Raw genomic sequence first — 16,819 nt, 5'->3', positions numbered from 1 at the left:
TCAGCTGTTTGCAATGACCAAATCACATCAAATCACTTTAAGTCAGTGCAACAGTTTCCCACAGCATCATAATGTCTCCTGAATATGATCCCGTGTAGCGTACATTAGCCCCTCAGATGCTGTTATAACGCTATGCCAGCCTGCATAGACTTTAAGACTGGGGTCACAAAGGATAAGGGTCTCCATGCATGAACTCTCTTTTCTCCGTTGATGATTCAAAAGTAGGAGGAAGTTGGTTTCAGAAGGTCAGAAACATGAAGATGTGATGCGGTTCTGTGGGGTCAGGAAATACAACTGTCTGGGATAGTGGAAGAATGAAGCTAATGCTGAATAGAACCTGACTTCAGGGAAACATGGCAATGTTTCTGGGATGATCTGGGGCTGCTTCACGTCCTCGTTCACCAGAAACCGGCAGCGTGTAGAAGGTCAGGTGGATCGTCTTTGGTGGGATTTTAAAAAGGCGTCTGCAGACCTAAACTAAGCAGTAATACACAAGTGGAGAACTTTGTCTGTGAAGAATGGGGTAAGATTCTTCAGAAAGGCTGGTGTCTGGATTTGCAGCAGGTCGTAGCAGCTAAACATTTTCTCTGGACTACTGGACACACTCATTGTTGAGGGTTTGATCCATTTCACAAGAGCGGGAATTGGTAAAAGCATCACTTATACTTATAACTCAATGACATCTACAGTTATTAAAGGGGAGGAAGGTAATTCAAGCGTTTCCATCTAATCATGGTTTCAATCAGGACTCGACAAAGTCATCGTCTAGTTGATGCTAAAAAAATGCAGCTGTTATGTTACACATTAGCTGTGCTCTTTTAGCCTTAAGGAGGTTGGAGGTGTCATTTTTGTAAATGTCTTACCCTTAAGCACAGCAGCAATGACGGGATATCCAGTCAAATGAGATTCTGTGGACTGATGAATTCCTTAAAATGTTGCTGATAGTTTTAGAAAAGAGACGTTCCAGTTTGATGTACATTTTTTTTACACAAAGCAATGTGTTTACTTCAGGTAAGCGTGTGTCATGTCCTGTTACACGCACATTCTGATTCACAGTGGTTGAATGATACTTATGGCGTGTTTGACCATGTCTCTAACTGTTCTTCTGTTACCGATTTGTTTTTCTTGGGTTAACCCTTCCATGTTGTCGTAGTGTGTTTGGTGAGTGTTCGTGTGGTGTGCTGTAGATAGAAGGGCCTCTATGTCCCCGTCTGTCTCCAGCCTCAGAGCTGCTTCCACTGCAATTAGGCCTGGAATGTGACTCCGGTGCTGCGCCGTATCGTAGCGACCCTCCTCAATAAAAGTCTGTGTGCATGTGCACCATGTCCTCTTCCACTTTTATTAACTGTGTTGTTTTGGCCTGTCTTTTGTTGTTATGGAGACCTTTCTGTCGTTCTGTTCTGTGGAGACAGGTTTTAATACCAGAGTTTGTGATGGTTTGAAAACCAACAGCTTTCATGAACAGTTAGTTTAGTAGTAATCAAGCTCCCGTTAGCTTTGTGTTAACTCCAGTTTCCAATGTTATTTTTGTCATTGATTGAAATATAATCTAAAACACCAAATATGAGCTTGAGCTGAATTTTCCAAAGGGTGTGGAAAAGTCAATATGTTTAATTTCTGCAATGCTAATTCTTCGTTTCTTTTTCCAGGCACCGCCGTCCATGGTCAGCACAGAGCAGAGGCAGCATGCTGAACACATATTCCTCTCCTTCAGGAAATCCAAATCACCTTTTGCCATCTGCAAACACATCTTGGGTAACTTGTCAGCCCGATCATTCATATTACATAGTTGATTCCGCATCACATTCCAAGAACATGAATCTATTCAGAGGGGAATGCATCATTTATACGTATCACTCAAGGACATCTACAGTTGTTAAAGGGGAGGAATGTAATTGCGAGTGTTTCCATCTAATCATGGTTTTAATCAGGACTCGACGAAGTCATCGTCTATTTGATGATAAAAAAATGCAGCTGTTATGTTGCATGTGCCACACATTAGCTGTGCTTTTAGCCTTAAGAAGGTTGGAGCCGCTCCCAGTTAGCATCGGGTCAGACCCCGCTCCACTGTAAGGGTGACGTTGTTAGCAGGATTACATAAGAACTGCATGATGGATTTTGGTTGAACTTTGTGGAAGGGAAGAGCTTGTTAAAATTTGGAATGCATCTGGATAAAGACGACACCTCTGCAAGTGCCCTTTAGTTGTTGATCTTTTAATGTATCACATATGAGCCGACTAAAGATGTGGATCCAAACAAAACCCTACATTACCACTCTTTTGAGGGCACACAGTTCCCATAAGAATTTCGATTGGGGTTTGATATAATTAAAAGGGACTTTTGGGCTTTTGCAGTGAGATTCAATCTGCTGAGAGCCCCTGGTTACCAAAGTGTTCTTGGTTCAGCTTGATCAGGTTTTAACAGCCAGTAAATCTCACTTTGTTTTTAAATGGTCCACCTATAAACAGAGGTTATTGGAAAGTGGGATCAGAGCAGAAACGTACGGTCGTGAACATTATTCTATAGAGTGCATTAATGGACTGTGCTCTATCTTTCTTTCTCTTTGTGTTTATTCTTTATCACCTCCACACACACCCCCATCCCCCCCACGTACAGAGACCAGTAAGGTGGACTATGTGCTGTTCCAGGCTGCCACAGCCATCATGGAGGCGGTGGTGCGGGAGTGGATCCTGTTGGAAAAGACCAGCATCGAGTCGCTCCGGGCATTCCTCCTCACCTACGTCCTGCAGAGACCCAAGTAAGACAAAGACAAGTCATGAAGGCATTTTTTAAAGTCCCACAGAGAAGACTTTTTTCATTTATTAAATATAGAAGACAAATGTGACCTGGAGAAGTAATGGTTTTGCGAATGGTCAGCGGCGTCAGAACAGCGTCTGATGTAAGTTTATGAGGTTCGCCGCACTGATTGATTGATTCCCCCCCAGCCTACAGAAGTACGTCCGTGAACAGATCCTACTTGCTGTGGCCGTCATTGTGAAGAGGGGCTCTCAAGACAAAAGCATTAACTGCAAAAGCATCTTTCACGAGGTCGGACAGCTCATCAGCAGCGGAAACCCAACGGTGGTGAGGAAGAAAAATCAATATATAATGTGTTGAAGCGAGTAGTCCATCATTGTTATATTCCACTGCACTGCAACACATAAAACACATCCCATGTGTCAAAGCTGATCTTATATGTCCAGACGTATTGAAAATAAAACACTTTTTTAAAAAAAAATGGTGTTAAACCCCACAAACAAACTGCAGAACTGGAAAGTTAGAGGCAGAAATGTTCGATCTTTTGCAAAAGTGATGTTTCAAACATCACACATACTAGTTTAGATTGAAATAGTTGAGAGAGGCGACACAGTGGCTCAGTGTTGCCTCACAGCACGAAGGTTCTGGGTTCAAGTCCTATCTGTATGGAGCTTGTATGTTCACCCCACATCTGCCTTAGTTCTCTCTGGGTTCTCCAGCTGTTTAGTCTTTCATGTGACTCTGCGATGCACCGCTGACGCATCAGGGGCGTACCTCGTCATTCGCCTATAGTCACCTGGGATCGACTCCAGCAACATCCGTGACTCTGAAAGAGGAAGAAGCGGCTGTAGAGGAGATGATTACCATCATCTCGTCTACAAGAAGATGGATGGATAGAGGAGAGATAAAAATTAGATTTGTTTGCTTCTCAGTAAATTATTTTCAATCCCAAATTAAGTGTGTGAATTTGTCTTCTATCTTTATTAGTTCAGTCCTGTTTTTAATGTTGCAGGGGACCTAAACACACTGAAAACAGTCAGATCTGATATTATTCTGTTACTTGCAACTTGATGGGTCTCATTTGTGCCACCGTTACAGATTTCCTGCATAGAAACCGGCTCAGATTACAGAAAGCTTAATGTGAAAATAAAAGCAGCACAAAGACAGCAGTGGGAAAAATCTCCAGGCTTTTTCCTGTGGCCTGAAGAAAGTCAATTATCGCATGCCTGTTTTCATAGATCACACACTCAAATCCATTTGTTCTATTAAGCTGAAGTGCTTTTTTTTTTTTGCGTAATCTGGTTTTTGGTTGCTGTGAACTTTTATGTGACCTCATGAACCATAAATAAAGCCGACAAGCAGGATTTATGTTGTATAACTCAGCACACCGATGAAACACCTCAACCTGAAGTCTCCCTTTTGTAAAACTACCCTTAAGTGATTTATCTCAATTCTACTGAGATGTGACAAACTGCATTACCCCCGTAATCCAATAGGGGGCACTCTCATTTTAGTCCACTCTTCTGCAACCTCTGATTCCAGTGTGTCTGAAATGATTCCGGTCCTTACATTCAAAACCATTTTCATAACAGTGAGCCCCCATAATTTTGTTATTTTGATATCATTCCTTAATGTTGGAAAGAATTCAATAAAATAAAATGTATTTGTACTACATTCAAATCTTGTCTGGAACCAGACATTCAGCATGAAGCGTTTTTGGGCTTCACTGATGAGGATGTTTGACCCCTGTATAACTCTTTGTGTAACATTTGACCTTTGCGTCGCCATCCCCCCAGCAAACACTGGCCTGCTCCATCCTCACCGCTCTGCTCAGCGAGTTCTCCAGCTCCAGCAAGACCAGCAGCATCGGCCTCAACATGGAGTTTCATGGCAGCTGCAAGCGTCTGTTCCAGGTTTGTTCCACTCTGTCCCAGAGAACGGGTTTCTCTTCATGTACTTTGTTTTTACTAAATGCATGTCTTCTCCATCCCTTCATCTCCCCCAGGAGGAGGGCCTGCGTCAGATCTTCATGATGACCATGGAGGTGTTGCAGGAGTTCAGCCGCAGAGAAAACCTAAACGCTCAGATGTCTTCAGTCTTCCAGCGCTACTTGGCTCTGGCCAACCAGCTCCTCAGCTGGAACTTTTTGCCGCCCAATCATATCCTTTGATTTGTCAGAGGCCCAATCAGTATTCCTCCTGGAGTTGAAAGGTCAGGATGATAACATTTTCTTATTTCTAGATCTTTACACACCTGCCAAACCTTCTAGAAATAAACACTGGCTGGTGGTGAACGGATTTGAGCAAAACAAAGAGAGGAAGTTTTATTTTAAAAATTTTTTAGAATCAAAATGAAGAAGCTGGAATTAGAAGTACAAATGTTTGGTGTTTGGCTTCATGTGGCATACCGATGAGTTAGTATTGATTGAGTTTTATATTTAGTCCTTTGTTAAGCCTGCATAAGCGAGCATTGTCTGTAGAATGGATAGAATGTGCAGCTCCACAAACACGCCGTTCCCCGGAATGCGTGTCTGTCCCACAGTTTTGCTTTGTAGCTCATCTCTCGTGCACACGTACATATTATCTTTGCAGTTGTTGGCACTGTTGAGTGATTTCTGTGTGTGTGTGTGTGTGTGGTTGTGTATCATTACAGCCTAAGTCCCTGCTAGCCTGGCATCCTCTCTCCCTGTCTGGGGGGGATCTGGATTGGCGCTTGCTGCCAGCCAGGGCCATGTATCACTTTCAAAGAGGTGTCTGTGCGTCCATCTCTATGTCATTCCAACCCCCCCACTCCTCCCACCGCCTCAACTTGTCGAGGCTCCCCTTGGTATGCCCGGCACGCTCTCTTTGATATGTGTGTGTTCTCAAAGATGCACTTTTAAGTCTTGTGTGTGTGTGTGTGTGTGTGTGTGTGTGTGTGTGTGTGTGTGTGTGTGTGTGTGTTAGCTGTCAACTTTTATTCAATAGTTTATTTTTATGTCCCAGCCAGAGGGGGCATGCAGGGTGTCCCTTGTCCATCCATACGTCCAGTAGGAAACAGGATAAGGTTTATCCACACGTCCTCAAAGGCCGCTGGTGGAATTCTGTGACATTTCACTGAAGCTTTTTTGGAAAACTAAAAGTGTGTATCTCAGTATTGGTTGCTTATATTGGCACTTTTGAATATGGTTGGTTTTCATTTGGTAACAGCTTTGGTTACCAAAGTAAAATGTGTTAAAATTGTATTTAAAAAAAAAAAATTTCCGGTGTTAAGTTCATGCTGGTGTAGATTCTCATTCGTAGGGTCGAGGTCGTACTTGAAGGTTGAATCTGACTGCAAACTCAGATCACTGGACGGAGCACAAAATACCATTTTCCAGTCGTGTGTCTTTGGTTCGATGATGCTGAGGCATCACAAACATTGAGTGGTCTCAGTGGAGGCAGCATGTGAATTCCAAATCAAGTGTTGTTCTTCTTGAGCTCCTGTGTGCATGCGAGCCTGCATGAAGCCTACTAGCGTCCGCTGTTGAAAAGGAGAACAGATTGATGACGACCGCAGGGAGGCCTGAATGAGTCCTGCCGCCTGTTTGCAAGTGTCACAACACGCCTGTGAGTGTGTGATGCATCGCAAACGTGCAGCATGCCACCACGGGTATTGGGAGGAGGGATTCTCCTTAATTGTGTGGCTGACAGCCGCCGCCTCTCACACACGGATACACGCTCTCCTGCAGTGGCTAAAAGGCCCTTTTTCCAAAGCCTCCCTCCCTTTAATCAAACTGAGTGGCATGCATGTCGTCTGCTCTCGACGCCGTTTAAAAACCCAGATCTGGTGTCATCTGGCCGAGGCACGCTCCTCGGGCGTCTGCACAACGGCGTGTCACTCCGCACCAGGCTTGACTCCGGGTCGGGGGCCCGGGGTCGCGCTCAGGGCCCTCGGGGGGGCCCGCGGCGGCAGTCAGGTGCTGTAAATGGCCGTGTGAGCTGACAGATCAGCCTTCGCCCACCCGCTGCCTCCAAGCTGCGAGATCATTCCGCATGTCTGGAGCCTCTTTATGCTGTTTAGATTAATTCGGCATGCAGGGGAAGCTCTAAGTGCGATCCTTCATTGTGTTGCTATATTAGACACTGGCCTTTTGTTCTGCAGCAAATTCCCTTTTTGATTTCCTACATCTGTTCTTTCTTCACAAAACACGACTCGCTGGTTGTTTCAAATTAAAGCCTGCCTCGCCCATTTCTCTCATACTTGAATTTTAGTCCCTTTATAATTTACCCGAAGAGAGGAAGAGAAAAAGTGTTCCGTCATGACAGAAAAATGCTGGAACCGATCTCTCCTGTTCTTGGTTGAGGGAGGGGGTGGATTAGCTTGGTGGTAGTTATTCTGGCCCCACGCACCTCAGCCTGGCCCCTGTGTCCCAGTAGCTGTTCAAGGGTCAATTTATAGGTACGTTGGCCCTCAGGTTAAGGTTGGGATTTGGAGTGTGTAAACCGATGCGACATGTTTGCTTTGGCCCTGACCTGCAGCGAGAATCCTCCACTCCTGCTGTCTAAATACAGGTCGGTCACTAAATAGCGCCGATGGTCTTGGGTTTTGTCAGATGAAGTATATTTATAAAATTCATAAGAAAATATCTTAAACTGGCCCTTCAGTTTTATTAGATAAATTCCTGGTTGTGGATTTCTAGGGGTTTTTATTTTTTTACGCTGATGGTGGAGATTTAAAGTCGCCTCATTTAGTCGTTTTCTGCTGTGGTCCTGTGATGTAATTAATTTATTGCACTTTTTACTCTGTCATGGGAGGACAACTGCCTGAAGAGATGGAGGCCAAACAGTGGGTAGGTGGAGGCGGGGGGTGAATGAGGAGGTATTTCTGGACTGTTATTTCACATGTCAAGGCTGTAGGGGAGACTTAAGGCAGGATCTATCACTTAAACCCGACCACGCGCCGTAGCGAAGCGCCACGCTGCTGATGTGGGCGCATCTTCACTCAGGATCAACCGTAATGAATAGTGGATATGGGAGAAGCTCGCTAATCCACAATCATCAGGCAGGGACGGTCGCTCAGGCCTGCAAAAATGTTAAGAGTGCTGAGATTGTCTGCTCAAGTTGTCAGGAAAACACGATTAGATCTCCGAAGAGCTTCTAGCAGCGTCAGCAGACAGCTGCTGGAAGAGGAGCCGGCCGCACGGAATGTGAAATCAGATTTTACAAACCAAGAGGGTTTTTTTTTTTGTGAGGTATAAAAGATGCAGTGTAGACTTATGAAACTTATCTTTTATTTGTAGAAAATAAAGATGCAGCTGTAATTAAACAGACCGTTAAAAACGAGAAAAGACTGACAATTATGGACATAGAAAATTCCTGTTTTCTAAAATACTGAAATTAAATTAATCTCCTGGATGCCTCCAAAAAGAATGATACACAGAGACGTAATGAATCATTTAAAAACAGATGTCGTGTTTCTCCATCAAGACAACGTTTAAATTTGTAATTTTCTGTCAAACAGCAACCGAATTCTGTTCCAGTCTGAGGATCCATGAAGATGTTATTACTGGCTGAACCTCACAGGGCTGTCGGTGACGATTCATAACCAGCATGTGCATTTTTATGTGCACGTCTTTATATTTTAAGAAAAGCGTAGCTGCGAGTTTCTCCTTTCTCTGAGGCGTGGAGCTGTGTTGACGCTACCTGGGCTGAGGTTCACGTGCAGAGCTGTAAATGGCAGCCAGTCAGATGTCTGTCAAAGCGAAGTTGGAAAAAAATCTGCTTCTTTTTGACCCTAATAAACAAAACCTGTGCAGGAAATTAAAACTTTAAAACTTTAATTGCCTGTGGTTCCCATAGTAACAGGTGGATCGGGCAATTAGCAGCTTCATTGGTATTTGACTGATAGCTAGTGTTAATTAAGGTGTTATAATGCGTGTTTATGTCTGGTTTGGCAATGGCACCATGCAGCTAAGGGTGTGTGAATCTCCTTGCTTGTGTTTGATTTAAACTGCTGCAGCTGGTCGTGGCGGGTCTTCGTGTATTGGATGAGCAGAGCGTGTGCCACGGTGTGTCCCGTTTATCCGTCAATCCGTCTTATCTTTCCAGTGGAAAATCGACGTGTCACATTAGTTATTCTTAAGCTCGCTGGAAGGGTTGAGATAGGAGCAGGTGATGTCTTTTAAAAACCCACCAAACCACAGCCACATGTCCTCGTCACTCCGTGTACATTACTCATCCTAGAGGCATGTGCGCGCACACACACACATGCTCAGAGAGAGAGAGAACGGGTCAGTCTTTCTTATTTAATACCCAACGGTTGACGTTGTAAATACGTCTGTCATCTCAGAAAGTCGTGAGCTAGAACTCGAACTAAGTGGATACTTAACCACGAGGAGAGGTGCTTAAATGTTCCACACAAAGGTTGTCATGGTTACAGAAACCTGAAAGACACTGCATTTCAGTGTCTCTTCAGTGATGCCAAAAGTAAAGGATAGTCTGAATAATGACCTCATTACTCACAGATACATCAGAACTGCTGCCTGTTATCTATGTGTTCAGTCCTGCTAATGAATGTACTTGTTTTAATCATTTACTGCTTTCTTCTAATCGCGTACGATGCGTCGTACTCCCCGTCCCACTGTCACGTGCTCTCGACTAATCAGAATCTGGTCTCAGATATACGAGTAAACAGGCTTCTTCTGGGTTTCTCACAATTCCTCATTTGTTCCTTCTCGGCAGACCAAACGTCCTGCAGGGTCTTCTGTTCCGGGATCTAGTTTTATTTGCGTTATTACATTATTTTTTTTCTGAGGTTCTCAAGACAATATGTATTCTCAGTGTCCTTCTGGATCAATAAAGCCATTCATCCACATCATAGGTTTAAAATATTTTAAATGATGCGGCTGATCTGATTTTCTCAATTTGGATTATTATTGAATTGGACTTTTGATAAAACGTTTGAGGGACTTTTGACCCGTCTGGTGTGGAACGCTTGTCCACGGCTGTCAGGCTGTGTGTTGTTGTGTAGTTATCATTCCTGGGGTCTCTTGTGAGTTTTGTCCCTGTCATACGATCTTCAGGAGGTTTTTGTGCGACTCCTGTCGCCGAGGTGGTCCCTCCCCATGGAGCTAGCCTCCATATGCGGGGGAGGTCAGCCCCGCTTGTTTCCTGACCGTACATGCACTGCTCCTCATGTCCATCTCCTTACTATGTTTTCTATCTTGATTTTATGTAATTTAATTTTGCAAGAACAGCGGTTAGACGGGTGTGAACTTTGCAGGAAAGTGACTTCAAGGAGGAAACATGAACCCTGTTTGAGGATCAGGAGGTTTTTCCTATTAAACTGTTAAATTCCAGTTGTGAAATAAACAAACATGAGTTTAGTCGTATTCCAAAAACGCTCCGGCCCTTCCTTATTTCCATCTCTGCCCCATTCCCTGCTGTTCCTGAAACGGTTCAGTCAGAGGTCTTCTGCCTCACCGCAACTATTTTTAACAAGGCCTGAAAGCCAATCATTGGTCAGATGCACACACACACACAAACAAACCCACAGACCCTTAGACAGGTGCCAACTTTTGTGCCGAAAAGTGTGGTGTGTCGTGGGGTGTGTGCGCGGGGAGTGACTGGGCTGGTGACGGAGGAATGCGTGACCTCGCCGGCCTCTGCCGCCGTTTGGCTTTGATCGGACATTCCTCTGGAAGTTTCCTCCTCCCGCTGTTGTAGAGCTACCGACCAATGATACGCTTCGGCTGGTGTGTGTGTGGGTGTGTGTGTATCAGAGCTGCCAGAGAGATGATTTTTCTGAACTTTTTGTTTGTTTGTTTACAAGATAGCAGAAGAACAAAATATTTATCGACTGGAATATTTGCACATATATCATAAATGAAATAACGATGCTTAGAACACAAATTTCTTTAAAAAATTCAATGTAGAGAAGAAGAGGAAAGAAAAAAATCTACTTTATTAAGTCAACATTAGAAATTTATTTCATGTAAAATGAATTATCAAACGCTGAGCTTTTGGTTTTGAGGTGCAGTCGTTCAAAATTTGGTTTTACTCTCGTTGAAACAGTCGGTCAGCAGGCAGAAAATGAATCTGCAGCTCCTTTTGATGATTGATTAATAATTTAGACTTTGTAATTTGTCAGATGTAATGATGTTCATCTTCAGACTATTCCTTAGAAATTTCTAAGGCTGGAGGTTGTTGCTCGCAGCTTCCAGAGAGAAAGAGTGTGTTGATTGTCGTTGGTGAGGTGGGACTAAAGAGAGATTGTAGGTTTTAATTTATTAAAAACCACATATCATGAAAAGAAAAAAACGAGGCTACTAGAGACAAACACCAGTCTGCCCATCTTCCCATCAGGATATCGGGTTTTTCAGGGAAAATGGTTTTCTTTTGGAGACAGGAAGAGGCTTTGATTGAGCAGAAGAGCGTTGAAATCTCCATTAATGTGTGAAGATGTGTGATAGTGTGTGTATGCTCTGGGGGAGGCAGAAAACCCCTGGTTTGGAAGCGCATCAATGAGAATTGTTCTCCATGAGCTCAGGAAACAGCGTGCTGTGGGTGTGTTTGCGAGGACAGGAAGTGTTGAGGTTGTGTGAGGAGAAATTGTGTGTTGTGGTTTCAAACCAGCCTTCAATGAGGAGACAGTGAATGTGTGTTGTATCGGGGGGACTTGGGATGTTTGGAAAACTATTAAGATGAAAACATTTCTTTGGTTTTCTGAACAGAGTGTGATTGTGTGCTGGTTTAAAGAACGCTTGAAATGAGGCACGAAGTGTTATGTGTGGGCAGACAAAGACAGCATCTCTTTTACGACAAAATAACATTTGGAGAGGGGAGTGGAGGGAAAAAATGTCTTAATGGCCAAAATGGGAAAGTCAGTAAAGTGAAGAGTGTCACAGGGTGAAGGGAGAGTCTTGTTTTGGTGTCTGAAAGCATTCAAGAGGGCAGAACGTGATTGGCTGAGGAGGGAGAGGGGGTGGTTCTGGCCAGTCGGGAGTCTTGAGGACTTCTTGTTGAGGACCGGACAAAGAGGCACAACTGCTGCGAGTCCGGCTGCAGCCAGAGCGTCTCGTGTGTTTGAGATCCTGGAGGAGTCAGGGGAGAAATATCAGAGGGGAAACGCCGGTGAGGAAGAGGACAAGGAAGGGAGGAAAGGGTGTCAGGCGAGTCGGAGGGTAAGGATTGCAAAGCGAAGGGAGGAGGTGGGGAGGAGCGGAGAAAGTTTGTGGGTGAGAACTGCTGCTGACAGGGGGAGAAAAAGAAGAGAAGTGGGGGGGAGAAGGCAGGAGAGGAACCACAGGGGGCTGCAGCGTGGAGGAGAGATCAACGGCGTTAGGTCACAAGTGACAAGCACGCAAAACCACAAAAAGACTCGCACGTCGTCCCAGAAAGCTCATTGACAGGACTTGGTGTGTTTAAGTGTGCCACTCCTCCTCTTCCTCCTCCTCCTCCTCATGCTGTTGTTGGCCTTAACTGCTGGCGGGTCACTGGGGCGCCACTACATCGCCATGTTCGAGGCCACACAGAATGTCACCCTGAAGCCCACAGAGTCCTGGAGGGAAGCGCTGCTGGACACCCGCGTCATGGACCTCTTCTTCACCGTGAGTATCCGACCGATCGCCGGGTATGTGTGTGTGTTTGTCTGTTTAACACATCCTCAGGTGTTTCACATACCACCTCATCTTTATCCGTCTCGCGTTGCATCCGTCCAGGACTCTCTTCAGGTTCCCCCCTCATCAGATCGCTGAGCGTCCATGAGGGACGTCTTCTGTCCGGCTTTACCCTCTCTCTTTATCCTTTCTTCCCCCAGACCTCCAGACGCTGATTTATTTATGATAAACAAAAGACGGACAGTTTGCCTCCTCCTGTCGGACAGACGAGTTTCACTTGACTCCGTTGGTTTTTCTTGACAAACCATTAAGAAAATTTATGGGTGCTTTGCCGTGGGGTCGTGTTTTTGTGTGGCTCCAAAAAAAAAAAAAGACCGCCCAGTGAAGTAACGGTGTATTTTTGTGCAGCGGCTTGTGTGTTTAAAGAGTCAGCCCACGCTGGCAAAACAAACGATGTGGAAGAGAAGTGTGGAACAAACCGGTCACTGAGCATCCCGTCCAAACCCTCAGATACTGCCCCGCCGCTCCCACCCTGCCCTCTGCTCTCTGCTAGCGTTTAGCTTCGCCGCCGCCTTCGTGACCTTTTGTCGAACGGGACTCAGCAGTTCCGCTTCGCCGCCGCTACGCTACAGCTAGAACCTAATCTGCTTGTCAAATACTGAACTGAATGCAACCTCGCTTGCCAAATACTTGTCAACTCACTTAGCCCTTTGTAACCCTACACGCTAAACTTAAGATAACACCGAGCATCGTTGGCTGACGGGACGGTCCGGCCTGTTGAGAGCAGCTCTGCTTAATCAGTCTGCTCTTTCTTTAGTTTTTACTGTTTTGTTTTGTGTTTTTTATATAATCGGAGCATGTCTAGACCCTCCAGATTATCTTCCTCTAATGTCAGCTGTCACTTAGCTCCGACTGCCACTGATATCCCAGCTTCAGACCTGTCGGCTTGTCTTTCCTGGCGCGATTTGTTTGAAGTCATCCTGGTGAGTCAGAGCTTTTTGCTTGCTGCCAAATAGTGCTACCCCCCCCCCTGCTTTTTAGTGGTGTATGTTTTCATTACCAGGCTTTTTTTTTTTTTTTTCGGATCTTCACTTTATCACGCTGATGAAAACCGTGTTGTTGTCAAGAACAGCTGGATTTATGCTGGCTGTCCGATGCAGGAATGTTCTATAAAGACTTGTTGGTAAATGATGAACTCGTCTTGTGATCAATCTAATCTTTAAAAGAGTTACTAATGGGAATATTTTCTCTTGTTGCCTTTGGCAAGAAAAGAGAATCTTCATATTGAAAACCTCTACTTTGAAGTTTTTGTAAAAGATCTATTCATCTTTTGTACTTCAACGCCCGGCGTGTTTTCTGGAGAGAATTTCCTTTGAGTGTGGGACAAGAATGTTTTCTATAGATGACGTCACAGCAAACATTTTTTTGTGATTCTTCTGTGAATGTAATTTCTGATATTTTTCATTTCACTGAATTGGACATAGTTGATTTTCCAGTAGTGGAATATTGATTTTAGTTGAATCAGTGTTTACTGAAAACTAAATTGATGTCATTATATAATATTTATTGATTTTCCGTCTGTCATTGGATGACGTCACCGCAACTCCAAGAAGTCGATGTTGTGTCTTCAGTTGTTATTCGGTGTTTCATTCATTCATTCACGTAACAGCAAAATGCGGTCAAAATCAGAGATTGCATTGGTCGGTCACAGCCGTTTTGACGTGAATAAAAATGTCTGTCGTTTTTCCGTCGCTTCGCGTTGCCGCTGGAATCTGCAAGACGTGTTTTGTGTTGGTTTCAGTTTTCAGGACGGCCAGCTCCTCTGCCGCTCTGGTATTTCTAGTAGCTCAACTGTTAGTTATTGTAAAGCTGCTGTGACACCGTCAGCTGTCAGCTGTGTGTGTGTGTGTGTGTGTGTGTGTGTGTGTGTGTGTGTGTGTGTGTGTGTGTGTGTGTGTGTGTGTGTGTGTGTGTGGCAGCGTCCTCTCCATTGCGTCGGATGCTTTTCCGCGTCACTTTGAGCTGGTTTCCTGTGCATTTTTGCGACGCGTGGATCCGTGTGTGTGCATGTGTGTTTATTCAATTAAATTTACTGGGGTCCTCAACTGTCCCAGCTGCTGTGTCTCCTCAGCTGAGAGGGACAACAGACCGGCCGGAGTGGGGGGCTGTCTGTGAGGTTGGGGTGGGGGGGCTGAGGCACGCGCCATCAGGGTCACAGTCCACAACGGAGCAGTCGCAGGATTAGAGCCCGGCCCCGGGATTAGGAGCCCCAGTTAACAACCACAGTGACCCATCCATCACACACACTCTTGTTGAGGTGCTGTGGGGAGTCTCCTTCCTGGGGTGGGGGTGGGGGGTTTGTGAGTTTCCCATTACTTGCCCTCGGGGCTGATTTACTGATGAGTGTCCCGTGGTAAGAGGAGGCTGAAGTTTGGTTGGTGATCAGTACCCCCACACACACACACAGGATTGGTTCCATCCCGTTCGTCACACTTCTTTTCTGTAACACAACTCATAAACCGTTTAATAGTTTTTCACAAAACTTTATCTACACATCAGTCGTGATTTTAGGAGTTTTGTTTTTTTAGTTTTTGTGTTTCCATGGTGACAAGTCATTGTCATTCCGGTGGTTGGTTTAGTGTCCGGAGCAAGTCTTTAAAACATCTCGCTGTTCTTTCTACACACAACAGCTGAGGGTTGAATTGGGGGTTCTTTCTGTTGGGGGGCTGTTACAGTTTTGTTTGTTTTTGTATTGCCATGGTTACAGATTTAATTAATGCTCATTCTGTTGATGGGAATTATCCCAAATGAGGGTTCAGTAGTATTTCATGAAGTTTTATCCACACATTAAAGATACTTTGATACGTCAGAACTTTTATTTACATTTTTTTAAATTTGTTGAATGAACTGTTTTGTATTTCTCATTTTTTCTTAGGCCTAGTGGATTAGAATTGAAATTGAAAATTGAATTTCACTTTAATCTATATCACAGATGGATCATTATTGGTGTCCGTCAATCCCAATCAGAGCTCCTTTCTGTTTGGTTCTTCATTGTTCAACGTTCCGATTGCGTCCTAACATACAAACTTATCCAATCAGCTATGGTTTGCTTCCTGGTCCGACATGGAGGTGCTCACATTCTCACTGTCGCACCACTGCCATTGTGTGCTTCCCTTTGCAGTGTTCTGACGCTAAAGGAGGCCTCTGAGAGAAGAGACTAGATGGAACTCGCTGAGAAAGGACTCTAAAGAAACTCGTCTAATATACTGCTGTACGAAGCTTAGACACGAAGACAGTCTCCAGTAATGCAAACATTGGTTTGTCCATAACCCAAACATGAACGCTTATCCGTCAGTGTCCTTCGCTGACGCTAGAGTTAGACACAATTGTCTCTCCCTCCTATCAGAACCTAACATTCACTTGGGTCATCAGGAACACAAGTTATGTTGACAGACGATTGGAATTTACAAACCTGTTGCATTAGAAACACGTAGGCAGCATTTCAACAACCGCTTTATGCCAACATTGAAGCATCAGTCCTATAATATAATATAATCCTAACTTGTGGGGGAGAATGAGCGGATGCTCCACAGCGTGTCACGTTAACCCCGTAGAATCTGTGACCGCCGAGGATGATCCTCCCCTGACTCGGCCCGCAGGCGGACGGTAACTTAATCCTAGAGAGGGAGAGACGGCGGTAAGGAGCGAGCACAAGACAATCAGTTGGAAGCAGAGTGTTGATCTGTAAAAACAGAAAGATGAGCCTCGGAGCGGCCCGAGGAAACAGACACTGGGCTTTGTCTCCCTCTATAAATATCATTCCTCATTCTCCCTCCATTTCTCTTCCCACCCCACCATTCTTCTTCATCTCCTTCCATCATTTTGCTCGCTGTGATCTTCCCTCATTCCTCATCCAGCCCATTCTTCACTTTGTTTCTTGTTTTCTCCTTCCACATCTTTTTTTCATCACAGCACTTTTTTATAGAGATTTGATACACTTGAAATTCCATCAGAAGTCTTCTTTGACCGTTTACAGCCGCTGGCATTTTCTTATTGAAAGTCGCCATATGTGCTTCATCTCACCATTGTCTAGGCCGTATCCCAAACATGGCGGCCAAAGCGAAATTGGGCGGGACTGCCGGTGCCTTCCTTCCTAAGGAAGGTAGCAGGACACCAGCAGTGACAGGGCATGCCTAAGTGAGCTGACCATCCAGGCTAAAATGACTTCGCAATTACCACTCCGCCACTGGCGTCACATAACCGTGGTGTTTATTGTCACATCCCTAACTGGAAATGCTGACTCCTGTGGAGCAGCTGTTTCCCCTATGCCAAAAGTCCTGGACGAATCTGACGTCTAGGTGTGTTTCCATGGCGAGGGACTCCAAATACAGGTGTGGCATATTAATAGGAATGGGTCGAGAATTGACACTTGACGGAGGATGGCATCTTGTTGGAGGGGAAAAAAAGAAATATGAAGAATTCAGC

General features: G+C 44.8%; 1 protein-coding gene across 1 annotated transcript in view; it reads left to right on the top strand.

The window, feature by feature from the left end:
- xpo4 (exportin 4) overlaps positions 1–16,819 on the top strand; it is a 33,517-nt gene that overhangs the window by 882 nt on the left and 15,816 nt on the right. Inside the window, exons 2-7 of the mRNA XM_068329499.1 lie at positions 1,650–1,755; positions 2,617–2,758; positions 2,946–3,084; positions 4,554–4,670; positions 4,763–4,916; positions 12,213–12,325. Coding sequence (XP_068185600.1) covers positions 1,650–1,755; positions 2,617–2,758; positions 2,946–3,084; positions 4,554–4,670; positions 4,763–4,916; positions 12,213–12,325 — 771 coding nt within the window. The remainder of the gene's footprint in view (positions 1–1,649; positions 1,756–2,616; positions 2,759–2,945; positions 3,085–4,553; positions 4,671–4,762; positions 4,917–12,212; positions 12,326–16,819) is intronic.

This window comes from Antennarius striatus, chromosome 12 (genome assembly GCF_040054535.1).
Source record: "Antennarius striatus isolate MH-2024 chromosome 12, ASM4005453v1, whole genome shotgun sequence".
In the NCBI taxonomy this organism is placed as follows: Eukaryota; Metazoa; Chordata; class Actinopteri; order Lophiiformes; family Antennariidae; genus Antennarius; species Antennarius striatus.
This window is presented reverse-complemented; position numbering and strand designations above follow the sequence as displayed.